Below are 25,603 nucleotides of genomic sequence, written 5' to 3' on the forward strand. Positions count from 1 at the left end.
CAGACTTGTAAAATCCTGTTTTGTTTCATTTTTCCTTGTTCTGGGATCAGTTTAATTTCTCTGATCACCTTTGCTCTTCTGTACTGTTTAAATTTCAGCTATGTCATTTTTGAGCCACTGGAACTAGAAGTGCACAAGATATTTAAGACTTAGCGGCATTATGGTGCTCTCTGGGTTTTTTCTGTTCCTTCTATAATTATTCATGAAGTGATATTTGGGATTTTTGAACTACTACTGAGCAATGAACTAATACTGTCCTAGAAATATTTATTTTAATTCTATTTTAATTCTAAGGTGTCATTTTTGTATACATCAGCTAATAGCCCATCATTGGTCACAGAAGCTGGATTATTTTGAATTGCCTGACATTGAATTTCATCTGTTACTTCCTCTGCTGAGGAACTGCTCATCTTTACAAGATCTTTTTGTACATCTTTGCTGACTCAAATAATTGTTCAGCAGTTGTTGCCATTTCATGCTTTACAGTTGTCATAGATCATATATGAATTGAATGGCACAAGGCTAAGCAGAGATCTCATAGGATGTTTCGAGAGTCCTCTCTTGACTGTGGAAACATGTCTGTTTATTCCTGGCCACTGTTTGATATTTCCCAAGAAATTCTTTTAAAAGGATCATGAGGATCTTCCCTCGTATGCATTGGCAGCTAAACATTTTTTTTAAGAGACTGTGGTGTGAGATCTTGTCAAGTGCAAATCCACAGGGGACATCAATTGACTTTCCATTGTCTGCTTGCTTACGGACTCCTTTAAAAAAAAATAGTAATAGATTTGTGAGATGTGTCTTTTCTCTACGAAAGCTATGATCAGTTCTCCCCCAACACATTGTGTTTATCTTTGGGTTCACCACCTCTGTTCTGTACAAGAGTTTTTAGTAGCTTGGCCAGTACAAACATCAGTTGCCCCGTCCGTACCTTGCTGGCAAGGTATGGCATCGCATTAACCACCTTTAAGTCTCTGAACTTGAGACAGTTTTAAGGACAAACTTGCATAGCACTATCAGTAGGTTGGACATTTCATCTTTTTGTTTCCTTAAAACTCTTAAGTGCTGTATGTCCTGCCAACTCTCTATTGTTTGTTTTGTCTCCATTTCCTGGCCTCTACTACTGGTATTGCATCTCAGGGAACTTGTTTCAAATCCCTGTGAAGAGGGGTTCTGATACGGGAACTGATGTGATGAGCTTCCTTGGAGTGAGTAAAAACACAAAAAAACCCCAAAACATTCAATCTTGTTGCTTTAGTATTATCTTCTGCATTTGCTCATTTTGAAATTTGATCATCTGTTGGGTCCATATAACTTCTGCTTTTGATATGCTTTAAAAAGGCTTTTTAAGTTGGGTATCTGTTTAATGTTCTTCTATTAACTATTTTTTTTCTAGGCCAAACATATTATGCTATTCTCTTTAACCACCATAGACTGTAATTTTTATTTTACTCAATTGGATAATAAAAAGCTGTTACTATGCCTAAGAATATTCTTGTATTGCACTGTAGCTAGTTGTATCTGAGGCTTATTATTGAAGTAGATGGCAGATGACTGGAGATTGCCAGAGCGGTTTTGGTTTACTGTTTCTATATAAATTCATTTTACTGTTTAGTCATTACGTGTAACTAGCAGTTACTTGGGCAACCCACCTTTTCATTTATAATAAAAGTAAAACCTTTTTCATAAAAGAGAGACAACAAAAGAACAACTGGGGACAAGCCATGTGGGAAATGATAAGTAGTTTGACCTGCGCAGATTGATTTCAGTATAAAGCAGTATCCTTCATTTAGATGTGAACAGCACCTGGAGAGGAATCAGTTTCTATATAGCCCTGATCCCCACACTCTTATGAAGCCAGATCTTGGATAAAGGTGATGCAAGAACTCATGAAGGAGGAACTGCTCTCTGCGCTCTACAGGAGAGAATTTGGGTGACCAAAGGAAGATGTAGTAGTAATCTAAATATAAACAATGATACACTGTAGCTTTTATCCTTAGTCCCCTTCTCTCCTTCCTTCTCTGCCTCCCCCCCCTTCCACATCGTGTGTCACCCCATTGCTTTTCTCCCCATTCAGGGCATTTATTGTCAGCGAGAGCAATCTTCTTTCATTACACTAATCAGCCTGTGATGTTAAAGGTCTCCTTCAAAAGCTGTCTGCAGCAATAAGAGTAGTACAGACTCAAGCAGAGATTAAAAAATATCTTCTTTGTCTGTTTTATGATTTTTTAGTTTAGCTTTGTTTAATTTTCAGATGTGTTCTCAAGGCTTATTTTCTACAGATTTTTTTCCTAGCTCGCTACTGGAGATGCACTTCTTTGTTATTGATAATGAAATTACGTCAAAATAGCTGTGCTGTATTTTCAGCCGAGTTGTACACAAATGTGCAACATTCATATAAACTTAAGTACTACTCTATAATGTTTGCAGGTGAAACTAAAGAAGTGTTGAAACTTTAGACAGGGGTACAGTTAGATCTATGAAAAGACTCTGCATTGTTTAAAGTAGCAAAAAAAATCAGATAAGCATGGTAATTCTTAAGGTTCATTAGAGGAAGAAACAAATGCTGAAATGGTACAATTTCATACTGCTGGAGGTTTCATTTTTCTCTGAGTGCAGCCAGCTTCTTTTCACGTGCAGGTCACAGTATTTAAATCGGGCACATACAGTAAGCAGATTTATGCTGTCTTCAGAATTGTACATGTAAACTCCTCAGTGCTTCAGGCTAAAATCTGATTTGCCACATTCTCTCACATGTTAAGCTTTTTTATTTGGTATTAATGTTTCCTGGCATCTTGCAGCAAGTCCTGGATGGTGCTGCTACAGGACAGTAATCACTCCAGAAAAAAATAAAGGGTTTTGCCTTTCCCAAAGCTGTGACCTTACTATAAGTCTGGTTTCCTCACCATTTTACCATGTTTATTTATCAGTTAGATAGCTGTAATTTTATTTTAAATTGGAAGTACTCCAACACATGTATTTGTGACTGTTACGTATAAAAGACTCAGCTCGCTATCCCAGACTTGAGGAGAGCAGACTTTGGCCTCTTCAGGGATCTGCTTGGTAGCATACCATGGGACAAAGCCCTGGAAGGAAGAGGGGCCCAAGACAGCTGGCTAATATTCAAGGGTCACCTCCTCCAAGCTCAGAAGCAATGCATCCCAACAAAGAGGAAGTCGAGCAAAACCACCAAGAGATCCCCATGGATGAACAAAGAGCTGCTGGGCAAAGTCAAACGACAAAAGGAAGCCTACAGAGAGTGGAAGCAAGGGCAGGTAGCCTGGGAGGAATGCAGAGAAACTGTCTGAGCAGCCAGGGATCAGGTTAGGAAAGCCGAAGCCCTTGATAGAATTAAATCTGGCTAGGGATGTCAAGGACAACAAGAAAAGCTTCTATAGGTATGTTAATGATAAGAGGAGGACGAGGGAAAATATGGGTCCCCTCTGGAATGAAACGGGTGACCTGGTCACCCAGGATATGGAGAAGGCTGAGGTACTCAATGACTTCTTTTCATCAGTCTTCACTGGCAAATGCTTGAGCCACACTGCCCAGGTCGCAGAAGGCAGGGACTGGGAGAATGCAGAACCGCCCACTGTAGGAGAAGATCAGGTTCGAGAATATCTAAGGAACCTGAAGGTGCACAAGTCCATGGGACCTGATGAGTTGCATCTGTGTGTCCTGAGGGAACTGGCGGATGAAGTGGCCGGGCCACTTGCCATCATGTTTGAGAAGTCCTGGCAGTCCAGCGAAGTTCCCGCCGACTGGAAGAGGGGTGCATAACCTCCGTTTTTAAGTAGGGTAAAAAGGAAGACGCAGGGAACTCCATGCCTGGCAAGATTATGGAGCAGACCCTCCTGGAGACTATGCTCAGGCACATGGAGGATAAGGAGGTGATTGGTGACAGCCCACACGGCTTCACTAAGGGCAAATCGTGCCTGACAACTTTGGTGGCCTTCTACAATGGGGTTAGAGCGTTGGTGGATAAGGGAAGGGCAACTGACATCATCTACCTGGACTTGTGCAAGGCATTTGACACTGTCCCCCACAACATCCTTGTCTCTGAATTGGAGAGACATGGGTTCGATGGATGGACCACTCAGTGGATAAGGAATTGGCTGGATGGTCACACTTAAAGAGTTGTGGTCAATGGCTCAATGTCCAAGTGGAGAACAGTGACGAGTGGTGTTCCTCAGGGGTCGGTACTGGGACCAGCACTGTTCAACATCTTTGTTGACGACATGGACAATGGGATCGAGTGCACCCTCAGCAAGTTTGCCGATGACACCAAGCTGTGTGGTGTGGTTGACACGCTGGAGGGAAGGGATGCCATCCAGAGGGACCTTGACAGGCTGGAGAGGTGGGCCCGTGTGAACCGCATGAAGTTCAACAAGGCCAAATGCAAGGTCCTGCACGTGAGTTGGTGCAATCCCAAGCACGACTACAGGCTGGGCAGGGAATGGATTGAAAGCAGCCCCGAGGAGAAGGACTTGGGGGTGTTGATTGATGAGAAGCTCAACATGAGCCGGCAGTGTGCGCTTGCAGCCCAGAAAGCCAACCGTGTCCTGGGCTGCATCAAAAGAGGTGTGACCAGCAGGTCGAGGGAGGTGATCCTGCCCCTCTACTCCGCTCTTGTGAGACCCCACCTGGAGTACTGCGTCCAGCTCTGGGGGCCCCAGTACAGGAGAGACATGGAGCTGTTGGAGCGAGTCCAGAGGAGGGCCACGAAGCTGATCAGAGGGCTGGAGCACCTCTCCTATGAGGACAGGCTGAGAGAGTTGGGGTTGTTCAGCCTGGAGAAGAGAAGGCTCCGGGGAGACCTAATTGCGGCCTTCGGGTACCTGAAGGGGCCTACGGGAAAGCTGGAGAGGGACTGTTTTATCAGGGAGTGTAGTGACAGGACAAGGGGTAATGGGTTCAAGCTGAAGGAGGGTCGATTTAGATTAGATGTTAGAAAGAAATTCTTCACTGTGAGAGTGGTGAGGCACTGGAACAGGTTGCCCAAAGAGGTTGTGGATGCCCCCTCCCTGGAAGTGTTTAAGACCAGGGTGGCTGAGGCTTTGGGCAACCTGGCCTAGTGGAGGGTGTTGGAACTAGATGATCTTTGAGGTCCCTTCCAACCCAAACCATTCTATGACTCTAGTGTCTGCAAGACCTGAACAAGAGAAAATAATGTCAACAGTGGGTGTGTTGCCCAGCTAGTGGATGGGATTGAATGGATTTTTTCCAGATCTGTGTTAGTACGTATAAGCTATGTTAGAATATCAGTTCTGTCATTCAGATGTTGAGATAAAACAAATTGGGGTGTTGCACTAACCATGCTCTGTTTCTTTTTTCTTCCCTTGAAGTTTGTTGCCTTTTATTGTTTCATTTTGGGCCCACCTTTCACCTTGCTGATGCTATTTGGGGAAAAATAATGGCAAAAACTGGGCAGAATCGGTAATGATGGGGTGAAGAATCAGGATGTTAAAAATCTTCCCCGATGTGCAGAGTGAGGCTTTGCCAGGCTTATTGACAGATTCATCATCAGCACACCTAAACTGTCTTCAGGTAACTCAAATTTGTGCTGCTTTGATGGTTTATTGGGTATTTACTTGTTCTCTTCCTTCTCAGCTTATCAACAAAATATGGAGGGTGGTTCTGTGATTTTTTTATTTTGGTTTTTTTTTTTTTTTTCTAGACTGGTTGCAATGTCAGTGCTTTGTTGAAGGGTGAGACTAGAAGGTGACTTCTCACAGTTCTTAGTTTCTGGACATTAACTGAAGAGATCTTTCCAGGAGTCTGTCTTTTGTTTTGCTTGTACCCCCCATTCCCGCATGCCCCCTGCCCCAACTGGGCTATTAAAAGTTGGGTTTTTTTGGAAGTGATGCCTGTTAGCAGTGGGTTTTGATGGAGCTTAATACTTTCACAGTTCCATAGGTGCTGGCTTGCCTAGCTCTTGAAAATGTGGGAGACTGGGAGTGGGGGTGAGGTACTGAAGGTGCTACAATGCTGCCTGGGGAAGTCACTGGGAGAGAAATGCTTTCCTTTCCTCCACTTTTGTCTTACATTGCTTGGAGCCCTCTGTTTCACCTTTTAGGGCTGTGGAAGGAAGGCTGGGATTTTTCACAGAAGATAGCAAGAGACTTCTCTCTTTTTTTTCTTCTTTCTTCTTTTTTCTTCTTTCTTTTTTCCCCTCTTTTATTCTACTGGTAGTAGAAACTAAAACCTAGAAAGAAGAAAATTGCAAGCCATAATGTCCATGTCTTGCCAAGGTGGATGTTGAATTTTCTGAGTGCAGTGTTGCTTTTTAGATAGCAAGATGATGACTTATAACTGATTTTGTATCATAGCAACATATCAATTAGTATCTCACTGCTACCTCTTAACCAAAGGTAATCCAAACACAGATAGAAAGAGGTGGCATGCAGTACAGATACTTATACTTTTGTATGGCTTTCTTGTTCAATTGAGACATAAGGACATAAAATTTTATAATCCTTGGCAGTAAGCTGGTATTGAAAAATTACTAATCTTTTCCACCTCCTTTCCCAGTTGTCAAAACTGTGATGATAATAACTTACTGTATTAAAGAAGGTTAATTTTATAGTTAAAATCCTGGGTTAGAACTCGGGAGGTATGTTTCCATTACTTCTGCTGTAGAATGCTCACATGGATTTAGGCTAAGTTGCTAAATCTCTTGGCCTCTTTTTTTTTTTTTTTTTTATCTGTAGATGAGAGAAGGGCTAGGTTTTTATATTCTCAGAAGAGCATTTGGCTTGCGTCTCAGTGGGGGCACAGGAACAATACTGCAGTACAAATAGAATAATTTCTTCTTAAAAGAAATGCTAGTTTAAACACTGAATTACTGTTTTTACTGTCCTAATTGGCACCTCCACCTAAGGTAGCAGTGCTGTGTTCACAGAATGCACAGTAAAATGGGCTCCTACCTTGCTTCCTGTAATTTTATTTCAGTTTTTTAAAGTCTTGTCTTATAATTGCTGCTTTGTGACACTAACTGAATGGTAGATTTCTAATGTTTAAATACTATAAATCTGATCCTCCCCCCCCGCTTTCCATAAAAACATAGAGTAAAACCATTGCTGTGGATTATCTGAGGGAATTTTACTAATTAGAATTGCATGAGAATTCAGGCTTCTGAGCTGTCATCTGTCCCATCCCCTTCCCAAGCACTGGAGGTTTCAGTAGCTTCAGATTTCATAGTTGTCATAAATATCTGACTTATTCTGGCAAGAGATCTTGGGGATAACATAATGAGGTCAAATTTTGCAGTCTTGCATATGTCTGGTCAGTTTTTCTGCTTCTACAAGCAGAATTTGGCCCTCATCTGAAGTCTCATCTTTCATATCCTTCTCATGCAAATAAGTGCAGTTGACTCCAGTGGGATCCGCTTGTGCAAACGAGGACCGAGTTGTGGCAATGCAGCTTTAGGCTGTGAGTTCCAAGATGCTGGATTTGGCATTTCTCTTACACACATTGGATACAAAGTTTATAGGTGTTGGATTCTCACAGAATGATTTTGGGGAAAAAATGAGAAGGTTTAGAATGAGCAGTAATTGAAGGTATGAAAGCTGTTTGTGTGTTGCATGAAGGTAGTCACCTCTCGCCCTTACTAACTCGAGAGTATAACTAGAGTTCTGTGAACTTTGAAAATGCCATTTAATTGCTAACAATACTATGGTAAAGTACATTTGTGTAGTGTGATCTCTGCTCTTCAGTTATTGAGGACACCGGTACAGTTTTTGGGTGTCAATAAGAGACTTGGGAAAGAATGCTGTGCAGTGCATCCCACTCCTGAAACTGGAGCAGTAGATATTCGTGTAGAAGAGCAACATGACACAAATGCTTGATTTTGTTTGTGCAAATGAGAAGGCCTTTGTGATGCAAAGCAGCATCCTGAAAAGGCAAATGTGCTTTTTTGGTTGTAAATATCCTAGCTAAATACTGCAGTAATTGCGAGCAGAGCTTGGCATTTTTCCTGTCTATTCTCTTCATCGTTATATTTTAACAAGTTCTCATGAGACTATTAAAACGTCTTAGTTTTTGGAACATGTGGCCTAGTGGGGATAACTCTGTCTACAGATGCAGTGGGTTGGCAGCTTGATTTTGCATGTCTTTTCATTTCCCTCCAGATCCTGTGACCCAGCGTAACCTTTGGTCTCCCTCTGAAGGCTGGGGTGAAGGAAGTATGAGCAGGTGACTGATGATCACTGTCAATACAGCCTGCAGACAATATGGGAATTACTTTAGCAGTCTCCTACTCCCTTGTGCTCCCCCCCCATCCTCTCTTAAATCAACAAATGCAAATAGCAGCCTCCTCATTTGCTGCTATCTTGGGGAGGCTGCCCAGGCAGCATGGGCTTTGTTGCAGTCCTGCCTATTGGAAAAAAAAGTAGCTTCAGCCCTAGGCAGAAGGAAAAATACCAAATGGGACCTGACCCTCCCCCTTAATGGTTAATGCTGCTAATATTTGGGCCTCTGGAGCGTACAGGTAGGAACATGCTGAGATAAGGGTACTTGATGTGTGTGTTTCAAGAGGGCAGCCTGAAGTGGCTGGAGCTGTTTGCATTGTTACTCTTTGTCTGGTAAATGTCCTTCTGGAAGGGAGTAGGGATTGCCCAGTGTCCTGAAACTCATACCTGTGTTCCTAGAACCTGTTGGCATTGGAAGTAGCTGTGTATTTAACCTTAGCTGTGTCTTTACTGTGCGAGAATAGAAATGCATTTGCTAGATTTCAGCGTAGGCAGAGGCACAAAGAATTTGTGAACCAACATGTTGTTACAAGTTCATGATTGTTTTGTTAAACGCATAGCTGTGTGGCACAAATAAATAAAAATAGCTGCATTTTACGTTGGCATAAGCATAATACAGGATGCAATATGTAGTGCTGTATTGTACAGCATACAGTTGATATTGTTCTGCTTTCCAGACATACAGCTTAAGGTGAGTTGTCATTCAGCAATTCAGAGACATAAGAGTAATGCTGTGCCAGTATTTGGTTAAAATTCTGTTCATCTAATTTTAAGCTGTCACCGCATACGAAAATAAGTTTTGGCATACATAAATAAAAGAAAGGTGATCACTTTGCCCATCCAGAAGGTGATCCTTCTCAGATACCTGGGGATATCATGTCTGTATTTGATGTATTAGGATTGCAACCAGCCATAATGAAGAGATTTCTTCTGAACTGCCATTTACGAGTATTAGATTGGTAACTGAATCATACAAATAGCAATGTATGTAAATGCTCCTACAGCTTTAAAAATGTGTGTCAGTAGTACTTGTATTTTATAAAAAGTCTGTTTGCAGTGTGTATTTCATCTTACTGTGACATTTTCTATTGCAAATACTTATTAACATTTAAGTGCTGAATAAAAATTCAGAGTTTAAGTAAGTTATAAAGCTAGGTGCTGGGCTGTTAAGGTGAATATCACTCATAGAGCTAAACATTAAAACTGTTACTCAGTCTTTAAGTATGTTCTTTTCTCCAGATCTCATTTCAAATGTATCTTTGAGTTTTATTTTGTGTTTTATTTGCTTACCAGAAAGCCTCAACTACTAATATTTTTAGGAGGAGAAATATCCCAAATTCACAAAAATCCAGGAAATTAACTATTAGCAGCCACTATGCTCCACTTTCAGTCTGGATCAGGCAATGATGACTAGCACAGTCAAAGCCTACTTGAACTTGCAATACTTTTAAGTCATGTCACATGAAGGCCATAGTGTTTAAGGTTAGGGTGAATCACGAAGTTTCATCATCAGCAAGATGCAAAAGGCTATGGGAGAGGCAGTGTGATACTAGAAAGCCATCTAATTTTAGTGTAAAGGCTTCAAATCATTTCAAATATGTTGTGTGTTCCTTTCCCACACCTCTCACAACAAAGGTGGTTTGATGTCACAAAAATTTTCCGTTTTTATCTTCTACTTACCTCTTTCACAGCTTCCGTGTCTTTCTGTCAGTGATCAGGCCAACAAAGTAGAATATTTGTTGGTCTTTTGGACTTAGTAATTGTTTTCTGTTGGCCACAGGTGCCGCTGTAGCATGGTGCGGTACATCTTTTCATTGAGGATATGTCCTTATCCCTAGGTTCTGTTTGGCATCCTTCTGGTGTTTTAATCAGTCTGTTGTGAAAGGGAATTGTTAAAATAAAATCATCATTACTACTTCAGAGGAGAGTGAGTTGGGTGGAAAAGGTTGGTAACTAGCAAGTTCAATGAAATCTGATTACATCTTGCAGCTTCACATCATATTATAGTGTAGTTGCATCATATACATATTGGATCAGTTTTGTATTGGGTTGGGAGATTCAGCAGAGAACCAGTTCAGTGTGAATAAAAATGATACACTGTTCGATATTTTTTGGAAGTCCTTCTTCCAAATAAAATTTTAAGTCTGGATGGCTCCAGGTAGAAAAGGTCTGGGTATAGTTACGTGAACTTAACTTTCGCAGCTGGAATCTCAGACAAATGCTAATTAATGATACTTTGCCTGTAATCAGTTTCTCTTCAGTGGGATTATTTTCTTCACTGCTCAAAATTGGTTTGTAGCTCCCTAGAAGTAGTTGGTATGTCTTGTAATTGTGGAAACTGTTCTTAGAAGAGAACGGATGTATTATGGGCTGTATAATTTGTGAAGTATTTTGAAGGCCTTCTTGATGAATGGCACTTCACAAATATCATAACGAAAATTATGGGAAGCATTTATAAGGTGAGTGGATTAATTGTTTTATTTTTATTTGAATGCTTTTTTCTTAGGAAAGTCCCTCTAAAATAATGGGTATAGAGAGTTGTCTCTTGGGCTTTAATGAGGTTATATAGTTTCATGCCAACCACTTAAGTTCAAAATATCCAAGTATATTTATTTTACAATATAAATTGTGCACTACATTTTTTTTTTTTAAGCCTTTGTTAGAAAAGTTGCTTTCCATCGTTCATTTTGAGGTTTTCCTCCCCTCCCCTTTTGTTTTTGTTTTTCCTCAGTTTCCATTACAAAGAGCAGTGCAAAAATCCAATCTTCCCCTTCCAAAGTGACCCGGCGTTCAATGCAGTCTCCACAGAAATCTGCTCCAGTACCAGCGCAACGGGGCAGGAAACCAGGTCGGGGCAAACCCCCTGGACAGTCTGCAGTTCCCAAGAAGGGCAGGTCTCCTAAAAATATTCCCCTGACAAAAAGCACCTCTCATACTGAAAATCTTAAAACAAGGAAAAAAAGTTTAAAACCTGGAAAAAAGGTTAGTCTTTATCTACTACTTTACTTTACATTGCAAAATTTGTAGTGAGATTTTTTTAATTATTATTTAATTTTCTTTCTTCTCTTCAGCCTTCAGGGCTTTACTGTTCTCAGCAATTGATTACAAGAAAAAAAGTCTAGAATAGCTATTCTGGAATATTTCAGTATAAACTTCTGTGGATTATTTCATTCCAGAACAAGATTACTAATTTATTTATGGGTGAGTTGTTGGTGTTGAAGAATATTATTCTGGAATAGCTGTTTCCAGGAAAATTACAAGAGTCAGGGAAGCCTTTAGGCTTTTTAGTTGGGTTGTTTTGTTACTGAACCATATATATAGTTTGATTAATATTTTTTTTGTATTTTTTTTTTTGTTTCATGTTTAGAAACAAAGGATTGGGAACAGTGAGGGGTTTGTTACAGAATTTAGGCATCTTAAGCATGCAGCTGAATTTGCTGGATATCCCCTACCCCTGGAGATACTAGCATGAAGCAGGAAGCTTCTTACCAGGCAAGACGTTTCTCCAGGTGTAGGTCTAATTCTGCCCTGATCTGAAAGACGTGGTGTCTTTCTGCTTTTCTCCCTGCCAAGCTGAGTCAGACCTGGATGGCTGGCAGCTTCAGCTTCTCTGGAGCTATTTGATCAGGTACAGACTCACACTGCTGAAATCCCCTTCCCTAAGCCATGTAACACCAACACTGGTGGGTAGACAATCCCAGAATAAGCTAGTTCAGGGAGATAAACTGGTAGACAACTAACCCAGCATCCCTCCCTCTTACTGCCGCCTTTTTCTGCTCCCCCTGCTGAAAGGCACAAATGCTACTGCTGCTGCAAGGAAGGACGGGATCACAGAAAGGCAGATGTAGGCAAGTCTTGAATTGATATGGAAGTACAATCTGTTTTCTGAGGCTTGTTCACCCATGGCAGGCTGTAAAAGAGGAGTAGCAATCCTGCAGTCTCTTTCCCCAGACAGCTTGTGTCTGTCCCTGTGCTCCTCCCTCCTTTGCCTTAGCAGCAATGGGGGAGTGAGGACCATTGTTTTTTCTGTGTTTTTTTTTCTCTCCACTCCCCTGCCCCCAGGTTTCAAGAAGTTGAAGTTTGGGGTTTTTTCTCCACCAGTCTGGATCATTGTGTGCTATGGGATCTATTGCTAGTGATATGTGGGAAGGGGTGGAGTAATGGCACAGGTGAGACTCCTCCCTTCAGTGATAGTGCTGATGAGTGTAAAGTGCTAGTGAAGGGACATTATTACAGCATAGCTAGAAAGCTCTAGCACAAAACTGGAAGCAGGGATTTTTAAATTATAACCACAAGGTAAGAAATTATTCTGGAGACTGGAAATTGAAAGCCCAGTGCTATCTCCTGCTGCCTGTCCCTTCAAGTCAGGCATCCAAACTGGTATGCTGTTGATGCAAGTGGTCTCCAGCTTTATCTCTTGCTTGGTGTATGAATGTGCACAGGAACAGACAATAAAGAGGACAAAGGTGCTTCCGTCCAGACTCAGCTGGTGGATGGGGTGTTCTCCACAAGTCTAGGGGGCTTTAAAGGAGAGCATTGAACACAGGACTTTCTTAAGGACGTACTTGGGTATGGCAGGATGTGCACTTTTGTGTAAGAGTTTTATGCTCTATGTCTCATGAAGAAGAAAGTGAGAGGCTTTGTGTATCCTTTGAAAGAATATTTGGAGGAAACTCACTCTTAGAGGAGGCTTCTGGGCTCTAAACGCTGGGTGTCAGAAAGTGCCTGTATGGAGCACTACATTTGGCCCATGGTCTATGTGAGGTACTTGGGGGGATTTGCTGGGGAAGGGGGGTTACTGAGGGCACTCTGTGCCTTGAGGCAGTGAATCTGAGGTACCTCCACATAGTCCTGATGTCCTCTGTGGGACCAGGCAACTAAGAGTTAGGTGTTGCAGAATCAAAGTTTGATATATCTAACTTGGGAGTTTTACTACGTTAACTTTTGCATTGAAAACTTTTAAAAATGAGCTCCTTTTGAGAATCCACAGAAGGTTGCTATTGCTTTGGTACGTGGTTAAATTGTCAAGATATTACACATATGTGCAGGCTCATCTTTGGACTGTTACACCTGTTAGCATAAGGGTGAAGAAAGGAAATGGCTTTGAGGGAGTTCTGCACAGACAGGGTGTCAGACAGGGCATATCTGACATTCTGACACAGAGTACCATACAGCCTGTATACCTCACAATACATATGCAAATATAATGCAAGTGGTATGTGCCTAGAGATTTGAAAGTGCTTTTTTTTTTTTTTTTTAAGACTGATCCAGATTTTCAGGCTAAGTAATTGTGCTTCATGTGCCAGCTGGCTGTGTGGTAGTTCAAAACCTGTGTATTTAGGGAGATTGGCCTATGCCTGATATGCTGTAGGGATGTTTGACTTTGTCATGCTGCAGTGTTTATCATTGTGCAGGTATTACCTTTTATTATACAGCTAAGAATGTTGAACTGTTCTGTCGTTTTTCTCCTTTATATAAAAGTTTTCTAAGCTTCTCCATAAGTATGAGATGCATGTCGGGTTTGGTTTTCCATTTGTCTCCCTCAGTTTGCACTGTATGGTTTTACTCTGCCGTAATGAAGACGAAATCTCTTTACATCTCTTTCATTATTTTTAAAAGTACACTTTTCGTAACAAGGTAAAGAATTCCTTCCAGAATTTCTTGAGGAAGTGCCTTGGTCTGAGTGTGGATCATGGCACTAAATTCGACCCCACAAAAAGAGAGGTTTTTAAGTGTCAGGGTAAATCCTGTGGAGTGGCCACATGGGGCCAGAGTGTGAGCAGAGCTCTCTACAGGCAAACCGAGCTGGCGTGCCCAGCCAGCCAGCAACACCCTGACCAAGCAAACGTGCTGAGCCCTGCTGGGAACATGGCCTCGTAAACACCATGGGAAGTTTGGGATCACAGTTTGGGGTTGCAAAATGAGAACCTCAGCTGAGCAAGCGTAATGTGCTGTATTTCCAAAATGTGTGCTCTTTCTTCCTTCTGAAGGAGAAGGTAGGAAATGGCCAGCTAGCCTCACCACGCTTATGTGTTAGTGTGGAGGGCAGGTTGTTCCTCCGTCTTACAGTTTAGTGTTTGTATTTTGTTTTCATGCCTATGTTTCTCCCATTTCCTCCTCGTTCCCCTCAACTCAACCACCCATATTTTGCAGCGTGGTGATAGGCAACTGGGCCCCCAAAGAGTCCCCGCTCCAGAGCAGCCTTCAGGACTGTCAGACTTAAGATCAAAAGCTCCTACTTCCCAAGTGCATTTTTGTTCTCTGTAGTAGGGATGGAGAGAGACCTTTCTGTCACCCAGTGTTAAGATGTGTAGGCAATTCCTGACAAGTAATACATTACTGCTTGGTTCAGTGTCTGACCTGAGCCACCTCATCTCATTGACAATGCAATGCCAAGCCTTGGCAGTCTATTCCTTATGTTTATGGCAATTCCACCTGGTCCCATATTGTCAAGTAGTTTCTCCAGCCAAGCCTATCTTCTCTGAACTCTAAGGGGCACAGAAATTTTCTTGAACATGCACTGGATTTCAGAAGAAAGTTAACTTCTTCACAACACCTATGAAGAATAAATTAAGCACTGCTGTTCTTAAGAGGGTGTATATTTTGATTGCTTTCTACATGATTTTTAATGTGTTATTTGGATAATATGCTGCTTCTAAGAGTGTCAAGGATGAATACTGCTAAATGCAAGACAGTGTAGCCTCTCTTAGCAACTTGACTGAATTTTCAGTTCACTATAGATCTGTTTTAGCAGTAAATCCTTACCACGTGAGTAGCCAGGTCTCTGCTACCTTCAGCAGTGTCAAGACCTTGGGTAATCTCTTATATTCCTAACTTTTTTGTTAGGTAAGAGAATGAGAACATAATCTGTTCTTATGTAAGAATAAATGGTGAAGGGAGAGGTGATGAACTTTTCTCCAGTTCATTATTTCTTTTATTTCTATGTATTTTTATAGCATATCAAAGCACATTAGAAGTGCCTTCCTTGTGCACGTCTCTTTTCTAAACCCCAATCCAAACCAAATTGCAACAAAATTCTTTCCTCAGGTGGAAGGTAATGCACACTGACCAATTTCTAAATCTTTTTGCTGTGAAATCTGGTTGTCTGTCATATGATAAGCTGCAAATAAGTTTGGTTTGGGAAAGGAAAAGGTTTCGGCCACGTGACTGGATTGTAACTACTGGTTTATTTGATATCTTGCATAAAGCACCAATTCCTGAAAGTGATTACTTGAGAATTTCAGCCCCTTTGAAACAAGCTGAGGGATCTGTTGGAGCGAGTCCAGAGGAGGGCCACGAGGATGATCAGAGGGCTGCAGCACCTCTCTTATGAGGACAGGCTGAGAGAGTTGGGGTTGTTCAGCCTGAAGAAAAGGCAGCTCCGGGGAGACCTTATAGCAGCCTGCCAGTACCTGAAGGGGCCTACAGGAAAGCTGGAGAGGGACTGTTCATCAGGGACTGCAGTGATAGGACAAGGTGTAATGGGTTTAAGCTAAAAGAGGGTAGATTTACATTAGATGTTAGAAAGAAATTCTTTACTGTGAGGGTGGCGAGGCACTGGAACAGGTTGCCTGGAGAGGTTGTGGCAGCCCCATCCCTGGAAGTGTTTAAGACCAGGTTGGATGGGGCTTTGGGCAACCTGGTCTAGTGGAGGGTGTCCCTGCCCATGGCAGGGGGGTTGGAACTAGATGATCTTTGAGGTCCCTTCCAACCCAAACCATTCTATGATTCTATGAAAATCTAGGTGCACTGTAAAGTTGACACCTAAAGGTGACTCAGCTAACTGATTTGAGTTGTGATAAACCCAGATGATTGGAGGGGTATGGACAGGAAAATAATCCAAAACACCTAATCTGTGCTTACTAATATTTAGAAGGGTCATGAATCAGTATATAAAGCTCATTCTTTTTCCCACTTCTAGATAAAGGTGGATTCCTTTTTAAGTCATTTGTTTTCTACTGCCTTACTTAAGTAGCTGTAAATGCAAACTGGTGGTTTCTGGTCTTTATCTTCTTTCTTGGACTTTATCTTCTCTGCTGTGTGTAGTACTTTTGTAATAAGGAACCACACACATTCAGTAAGATGGTAACTGGTAGCAGAAAGGTTTTGCAGACTCTTTAAAAAGCTTTAAACATTTTGACTTTGGGTTTTTTCTCTAAACAGAAAAAAATCTTGCCAGAACAGCTGACTCCTGCATCACCTTCTCCTCATTCTTCTTCTGAGGGGGACACTGGCACTACGCAGATACTTAAAGATGGAATTAGTTTGTCTGGTGCAACTGCAGCGGTTATATCCACAGGTAAAAGACCTAAAAAAAAAAAATTAATGACATTTTTAGTGTGAACTGGCTTCCATTTCAAGCAAGCTAGTAGTGTCATTTTATGGAAAATGTGCTGCAAACTTATTACTATAAATCATTATCCAGCTACCTTGTTTTTAAAAGATATTTACAGGTGCCAGTGTTACTTTACAGGGCTAGTATTTTGATGCCTGCATTATAGCAAGAAGTACTGGAGCACAGGGGCTTTTGATAGATCTGCTAGACCTGGCAGTTTGTTTCTGTCTGAAGAAGGAAACTACAGTTCTTTCATGTCTGTCCCACTACTTAATGTATGAAATGGGAATAGATGTAGCTAAAAACCCATGTGATATTCTGATACCATGCAGGCTGCACTGGAATATAACAAAATGGAGTTTTTATCTCTGTATTGCCTTACATTAAAAGAAACAACTCAGAGTGTTTAGACCAAGTAAAGGCAATCAGAGGAAGTACATTCCTCCTTCCTTTTGTGTTTGCTTGTTTATGAAATGTAATGAAATGTATCTTGAAATGGGTTGACAAAAGACATGTAAGGTAGTTAAGGAACTAACTCATTGAGGAACTTGTAACCCTGTAGTGAAACAATTTGTATGTTGTCAACTGAAATCTCAGAACTCTCTAAAAACTCCATAAATTATGATAATTTTGATTGGGGTGGGTTTTTACATTGAAAAAATGTTTTTACAGTAGAAGTTGTCAGGCTTTTCTCACTCCCAACTTCAGTCATGGATGAGGGGAAAATATGTGTGTGTTTCCTAGGAAAATAAACTTTTCAGGAGGCAGTTGTTGTTGAGCCCAGACAGAAGATGCCGTGGAAACTATTTTTGCTGATTTGTATCTTTGATTGTTTGTACAAATAGGTTTCCTCCAATTTGCAGACATCAGAGTGAGCAGATATGCATGAAGACATAAGATCATTAAAACACAGAAATATTTCATTTTTAAAAATCCAGGTTTTTAACTAAGCCCAAATAATACTACAGTTCAGAAAATATGGCAATCTTTTGTATAACAGAATGCTTTAGATTATCTGCTTAATCACCACAGAGGCACATTTTTTCATTAAGTTGTAATAATGTCTTGGGTGCCTTCCTGGTCATGTGACAGGCAAGGCCAAAAAGAGAGAAAAAAAAATCTTCAATAATAGCTTTTTCCCTTGTTTTTCTGCCTTTCTGTTCCTTTTGAAAGACAGTTTTGCATAGTCTCTGTAAAAAGTAATTTCACAAGTCCTATTTGATTGTTTTTTACTAAGCTTTAACCCACTTTCCAGTGTTTCTAGAGAAGTATGTTTATTTAGCAGAGAAAGCCAAGCTGCAATGTGGAAATTGTACGAGTATCTCAGGGATTCTGAAGGTAGAGACTTTCAGTAGCCGTTTTATGTGCACACAGGACCATTATACATGCACACGTTAATGCTATATGGGTGCTTCAGAATGAGCATCAGCGGTAGGTATATACCATAGGGTTGTCTTTGTTACACCTTCTCAAATAGGAGAAAAATTAGGGTAGTAACTTGGTAAGGCTAGATTTTTAGAATCGTGTCTTGGTAGTTTAAAGTATCTACCAGTAATTCTTACTTTATTGGAACTAGTGTATGAACAGAGATTAGTCAAAATAAAAGATAAGCACGGATTATGACAGCTTTTTTATGTTAGTGGGGTAGAGAAGGGCTTTCCAGACCAGAAAGAAGTGGGTTTAGGACTCAGGCAGGAGAACCTTGCTAGAGAACAGAGAGCACACTTTTTGCAAGCTCAGAAAGTATGTATGCGTGTTCAGCCTCTTGAGTTGACCAGTACGTCTTTTCCTCAAGATTAAAACTAAAAAGACAGTTTGCAGTTCTAACTTGGAAACGTGTCTTAGTTCCTCAGCAGTAACGATGGCTTGTTCTTTTTCAGTGTGTGTTTATGTGAACAAGCATGGAAATTCTGGGCCTCACCTGGATAAGAAGAAGGTTCAGCAACTTCCAGATCACTTTGGACCAGGTCCTGTCAATGTGGTACTTCAACAGGCTGTACAGGCTTGCGTGGATTGTGCCTATCAATCCAAAACAGTCTTTGGATTTCTGAAATCTGGCCATCACGGAGGGGAAATGATAACTGGTATGTGAAGATGCTTTGTTTCTTCCGTATCTTCTCTTGGTTGCGAACTTGAGGTAGGGCAGAACAACTGCGGTAGCTGCAGTGATTTTATATAGCTTTTGTAACTATTTAAGCACAGTCAAGAACATATACTTGTGAACTCCTTTGCTAAGAGAGTATTGGTGGTGTGATTTATCTCACTCTGGGTCCAGAATGATTTGAACAATTCTTTAAATTAGAATTTAGCAATAGCAGTGCTAAATTACTAATACACAGTACAGTCAGATTCTTACACAAAGTAGAGCTCATGCACCTCATCTAGCAGCTGTAGCCAAACATTTGTCAAGTAAACTCAGTACCAAGTGAAACATCAGCTTTATTAATTAAGTCATTTCCATAATCTTATTCATACATAGTGTTTGTGTTCTTAATGCCTTAACCAAGTGGGTGAAAAGTTTCAAACTAATGTGTTTAGCTCCCAGGCAAGTGATTCCACATGTTAAAGTTGCTGCTGCTTCCTCTCCCCTGTTCCCCATAATTGTAGCAGTATCTTAGGTCAGTGTTCATCCACCTATGTCCCCTATTATGGAATAGGTTTATTTCTGCTACATATTAATGGCAGGTTTACAGATAAATTATCTCTATATCTCAAGCTGAATAGCTGCTGCTTGACATTTTTTTCCTTCTAGGCTAGGAAATATTCTATATAGCAGTTAGCACATCAATTCATAATTCCACCACTGGCAATAAAAAAGACTTTGTCTTACTTTAGTCTCCTTACATTAACACCAGATGTGAAAGATGATTAGTGGAATACAGGTTCAATTAAATCCTCTTAAAAATGTTGCTGTCTAACAATATTTAAAAAGCAGTACCCTGACCTGCGTACAGCAGAACTACAGTAAGCCTTGCTTATGCGTCCCCATGAGTCTGTTCACAAAATGGATGCTGCTTCTCTGCTGTGTCGTAAAGGTTTAATGGCATTGTATACGTGTGGTTTGGAAACCCATATGGCTTTATTTTTGCAAGATATATGACAGTTTGTTACATTATTAATAACTTGCTGTACCTAATTTAGATGAGTCAATTTTTTGCTTGAATGAAATGGACTGAGATGTGCATTGCTAGTGTTCTGCTCGAGTGTTTATCACGAAGGACTAAATCATAGGCCAGTGGTGTATCTGGTCTGTGGCTGAGTAGTTGAAAATAATAATGTCACGGAGGAAGGAGAAATTTCAAAACCTTTATGTAGTTTTGGTTTGTTTACATTCAAAAGTTCTGTTCAGAAAGGGATTACTGTTCTGCATCTTGGCTTCACCCCAATGCCTGGATTCGGAGAAGCCAGCTCTGTGTCCCGGGATTTGAGGAACTTGGTAACTTGGTGATGTGGACTGCTCCTGAAGCAGAGTCCTGGCCCAGGTGATAGAGAGCCACAAGATCCCAGTGGGTTTCTGGTATTCTTGAGCTCCTGCCTTCTCATCAGCTTGTCAAACAGGTTGCTGAGAAGTGGGTGAGCAAACACTCCCTGTCATTTTATCAAAAATTTGTGTGTGATGTATTTTGAGAAGCACAAAATGTGACTTAGGGTAGTGTAGCACATTACAACAAGCTGCGCATGTGAACAGTAAGGGAGAAGAGGAAAGCTACAGTAGAATAAAATGAGAAATTACAGATTGAAATTGTGAGAGTGTTTCTCGTAGAGTTTTGCTTGAAAGTGGTTTTGGAGTTTGGTTTGTTGTTCGGGTTGGGTTTTTTTTAGATTGGCAAGAAAAAAAAGTTGCAGCAGAGAATAAGCAAAGAAATCTTGTGGACTGATAAAGTTTTATGACGAGTATTATACTTGCTGTAGGAGGAAACTGTATGTTGATGAGGATGTGGATAAAATAATCTTGCTAGAATACATGTGAATAATTAATGGGTTCTTTTGGTTCAGCTGCCAAAGAAAATAATTGTTTTGAATGGAATTAAATTTAGGATTTTTCCATGTTTTCTTACTCAAACAAAAGCACAAACTGTTTTGTTTTTGCTTGATGCATAAGGTTTCAATTCAGGCAAATATTACTGAAAGGAAATTAAAGGCTTGATTAGCAAGCCCACTAATGGTGGTGGTGGTGTCAGCCCCTTTTTTCTCCTTGTAGCGCAGAGACTATGGCGTTTGGTGGGATGAAATAGGCTGAGGCTCAGATAAATCTTCTCAAGCAGAGAATTAAAATCAGACTCTTGGGTGAGTTTCTTCACTGTCAGACAAACACATTTCTCTGATGGTTTAGTTCTCAGCCTTTCTCCTAGCTTGAACCTGGTATTTAAAACATACTTACACAATGGAAGGTGAAGAAATGAGAATGACTCTTCATCCCGGGGGGCTGGGATTGCACACACAAGCTCCAGTCCCTGTTTATTTGTCATTAAAGATTGAGGTTATTGCACTTCAGAAGTACTCCTTTTCATTTTTTTCCCCTAGCATTTATCTGGGAAGTTAAGAGGCTTATGTTGTCCCCAAGCAGAGCAGACAGTTGAGCCTATGCTTCTGGATCCCACACCCCTAGTTGGAGTTAGTCTGGTTGCCCTCAGGTGTTCAGAGTACAAGGGAGCTGTGTTTGCACTGAATCTTTATTTGTGGATTTTTCCCATGGTGTGTCTTGCTGGTGCAGTGACATTGCCTCAGCTGCTTCTTGCTTTATCCTCCTGACAACTCTAAGATAATATTGTTCTTTTCAATGCTTCTTTTCAAAATGAGAAATTAAGGCATGGAGAATAAGTGATTTCCCCAAGGTCATATAAGAAGATCGGTAACGCTATTATAAAGCATTTTAAATTTTTGCTGTAGCTGGCTACTGCTTTGCAGTAAATTTGTCAGGAGATCAGGCTGTGCTAGGTCTCACAACCCATTTACTCTCCAGAACTGGTTGAGTTCCAAGCAAAAATTTGCCTTTGGAGACCCCTTCCCCAAACAGGAGGTAGAGGAGCTTGTGTCTGAGCCACATGTGGGACTGTGAATCATTAGCATTTCATTTGAATGTTGGAGCCTGGAAAAACCGAATGGGCCGTGGAAACACGTGGGGCCGTGACTTGTCCCTGTAGTACTGACTCTTAAACTTTAAGCGGTTGCATTGGGTCAGTCTGTCGTGAAAGCAGATGAGAGAGGTAGCACGTTGGTGTTGATGCTAGCTAGCTAACTTGCATTAACTCTAATCAGAAGCTTCCTTACATCAACAGCGTAAGTAATTGACACTTCTGATTTCCTAAGGAAGCCTAAAATATGCTAAACTTGGGCATTTTCTGTGAGTTTGTGTATGTTATCTGTCTTTTTTGTAACACAATATGGAAACGTTCCTTAATTCAGATCTGTGAATAAAGACTTTCTTGTAATTTCTGCTTTTTTTTGGGGGGGGGGGGTTTAGTGCATCTGCTACCAACAAAATGTGATCCTTTAAAGCTCTACTTATCATTTGGAAACTTATGTTAACAACAGAAAGCTGTGTGACAGGCTGAAAACCAAGACGACAAATCGATGCATAAACCTGGTGTTTATGCCGTTTCTTTCTAGCCCTAAGCTTAATTTACAAGTTTGTTTCTGCTTTGCCATAATGTCTTTCTAATCACAAGTAACTAAAAGTTTCAGCTAATGTAATGGTAATTATTTATCTGTATATTGGTAGTATTGAATCTTTTCAAAATCTTAATAAATTTTACAAAAAAGGAAAATATCATCAGTTGCAACACCCTGTTTTGGAGGCAAGGGGCAAGGTAGGAGGTCAGCAAATGAAAGACTCAGCACATGTCCAGTCTCTTTGTAATCACTCAGTTTAAAAGGCACCAGATCCATTTGTGGCTGTTGTGGTATCTCTGCCTCCTAGCTCCTGTTGAATTCAATGGGAGCTTGACCACTGTAGTGTTGACAGTGGGATAGATTCCTCTAGTGGTAAAATAGAAAATGGCAAAACAGTTTCTGTAGTCAGAATTTCAATGGTAATGGATGCCAGCACATTACTACAAGTATGCTCAGATCAGTTAGAAACTGAAAAAAAAAATTCTGAAACTTGTTTGCTTTCTTTTTACTTTTTTTTCTATTTTGTTTTTTTAGCAAGTGCTGTAAGGGTCTTTTCTGTGTTCTCTCCTGCAAGTAGGTGGTAGAGGGGTCGCCATTTTATAGGCAAACAACAGAAATTACACGTAAGGCTTTGGTGATGAGGGAATATTTGCAAGTTTCACTATGCTGGTGTGAATCCAAAATTATTTTATTAAAATAAGTTTCCACAGAGCAAATATAAACTGGTATGGGTCCAATGGAAGGTAAAATCAGTCCTTTGGATGTAAATTTGTTAAACTACCAGAATGATTGTTTACTCCTCTCTTGTCTTGTGTGGTTTAAATCAAATCTGGATGCTTTCTCCTCTAAGTTAATGATGGTGTTTTACTATACTTCATAATGCTTGGGGTGTGTTTGACATCATGTTCTTATTCACAGCTTCCTTTGATGGGGAGAAGCACGCCATCAATCTTCCTTCTGTAAACAGCGCATCGTTTGTGCTACGCTTCTTGGAGAAACTCTGCCACAGCCTGCAGTGTGATAATCTCTTTAGTAGCCAGCCTTTCAGCCCTTACATGGGATGTGCGCATAGTCCTACGGAGAATGATAGAAACAAACCAGGTACTGTTAAACAACTGTTATTTTCAGGTGCTGATATGTTTGAGAAATACGTGTGGAGACTTTTATGAAATGTAACTTTTTAATCTGTCTTTCTATGACGTGAATTGATTGAAATGAATATGCTTTAGTTCTTAGTGAATTGGTTCCAGTGTGGTAGTGCTTTGACAGGATGGGAGAGCTCATACCACATGTGCAGAAATCATTTTGTTCAGTAAACTCCTCCTTGTAGCTAAGCCAGGAAACATATGTATTGTACCCCTGTGATACTGCTACAAGGACAAGCTCAAAACTTCACATTTCATTTGTTAAATTTATGTTCCGATCATAAAATAAACTTACAAAAAGATACTTACTGCCTTATGAGAAGGGGCTTGTCCTGAAAGGGAATTCAGTCTAGCCCTTTCCACACTAGTAAAAGATCCTTTCTTCCCTTTTTATTCACCTTACTCAGTGGCTCCAAAAATTTTTACATTCTACTATGTACAGTCCAGTCTTCTAGTAGAAAAGGTGGCTTTTGCAGGTGGCTGCTTGTGATGTTTCATATGAGGCCAATATCTCTGTCTGCCACACTGGGAGCGTAGAGTGAGGGGGAAATGAAGTGACTTGCACAAGATCTCCCATCAAGTTATTTACGGGGCCTGGTATTACAAGTCCCAGCCCAGGGGTTACCAGGAGCCATAGCTGAGGAAACCTGGACATCAGGGTAATTTCAGAAGATTCATACTGAGTGTGAAGCTTCCTCACAGCTGTCTGATAGCTGAGTCTGTCTTCCAGGTGCTGCTTTAGAAAATAATTTTTTTTCTTCCCCTTTTTCAATGGAGAAATTATGTTTATAATTCTGTTTATCATATGAAAGTAATGAGTTTTAACTCTTTTCAGAAAAGTAGCCACGGTGAAGGTAACTTGGGCGATGACAGTATAAACTAAGCTGTAGTTTTGACCAAGTGTGTGACACAAGAAACTGAACTGTAACCTGGTGAATGGCTGACATATGTCTTTGCTTTTGTCCCTGGACTTTCCCCATGAGCAGCTTTATGCTAGAGTAATAGGTGGTGACTTTCCTCTTCACAGCTAAAGAAGAAATACCTGAAAACAGGAGTGCTAAACGATACTCTCAGGACTCTCCACCGTATACTGCTCCTCTTTCCCCTAAGCTTCCCAGAAATGATGCTCATCCATCTGAAGGTAATTATATTACATCGGGATTATATATGAGGATTATTTATGGTTTCAGTATTTCCAGTTAAAAAGGACTGAGTTCAATGTATGTGTCTGGTTTGTCTCTAGCCTTTGACAGGTCAGGGTGAAAGTATGTTAATTATTGATCACTGGCACAGATTTTGCACTTAGGGAAGATCTACTGCAAGTTCCAGCAGTCCTTCTCCTAAACCTGCTAGCCTTTTTTGTGAAGGAGCTCAGGCAAATAGGTGATGGATGAAGCCTCCTGCTTCATATATGGCTATTTAGCAGAAAACCAATTGCCTCAAAATGAATTAGGAGATAAAATGGAAGCAACTCTTAATAACTCTAGGCTGGGGCCATTAAGTGAGTAAGAGTGCAGTTTGATGATTCAATTCAGCTGAGTTTAAGGCTAGCTGCCACTGAAAGTTGTGCTGCTCCTGCTTTCCTTGTCCCTGCAGCAGGTCCCAACCCCCCCGGCTGGGTGCTGAGCTGAACCAGTGAGCAAAAGCACAGAAAACACTTTTGCTGAAGCGAAGAGTGGTTTGCAGTTTACTTCTCTGGACTGACTCATTGTGGACTTGGATGAGCACAGGGAAGGGTTGAATAAAATGCAGCTGTGGCCAGGGATGTAGTGAAGCCTCCCTGTGGCAGCTGGCTGTTAGATAGATTTAGCTCACTGATAAATAGCACCTTTTCCTGCACCGCAGCTGAGCTGTGTCTAGTCTTAGTTTGCCTCAGATGTGAAGTAAAGCATCGAGGTTTAAACCTTGGTGAGAGAGAGACTTAGGAAAATACGGGGTTTTTTTACTCTGCTGCTTAACTGGTTAAGCCATGGTAGCTTGTTGATGTTGACTCATCCCATCTGATACATACTTTCTCTTCTTGCGAGATATTTGCATAGCATTTCCAAAAGCTTTTTTGAAATATGACAGGGATTAGTTATTTCTTCCTTCATATTTTTTTTCTTCTTTTTGAAGATTCTGGGGTCATTTGTGTCTGTTAGCATCAGTGGGGACAGAATGATCTGTTTTTCTTTGCAGATTAAAAAGTCATAGGACTACAATTAAAGTAGAAAAGGATACAAAATTAAAATGTTCAAAATGATAGCTTATTTAAAATGGCA

The 25,603-nt window shown here is 40.7% G+C and overlaps 1 protein-coding gene across 1 annotated transcript in view; it reads left to right on the top strand.

Annotated features, from left to right (window-relative positions):
- The window catches only part of SCML2 (Scm polycomb group protein like 2), a 75,884-nt gene that overhangs the window by 41,426 nt on the left and 8,855 nt on the right, over positions 1 to 25,603 (top strand). Inside the window, exons 9-13 of the mRNA XM_054838167.1 lie at positions 10,981 to 11,231; positions 16,413 to 16,548; positions 18,465 to 18,668; positions 23,116 to 23,298; positions 24,370 to 24,483. Coding sequence (XP_054694142.1) covers positions 10,981 to 11,231; positions 16,413 to 16,548; positions 18,465 to 18,668; positions 23,116 to 23,298; positions 24,370 to 24,483 — 888 coding nt within the window. The remainder of the gene's footprint in view (positions 1 to 10,980; positions 11,232 to 16,412; positions 16,549 to 18,464; positions 18,669 to 23,115; positions 23,299 to 24,369; positions 24,484 to 25,603) is intronic.

This window comes from Grus americana, chromosome 1 (assembly GCF_028858705.1).
Source record: "Grus americana isolate bGruAme1 chromosome 1, bGruAme1.mat, whole genome shotgun sequence".
Taxonomy (NCBI): Eukaryota; Metazoa; Chordata; class Aves; order Gruiformes; family Gruidae; genus Grus; species Grus americana.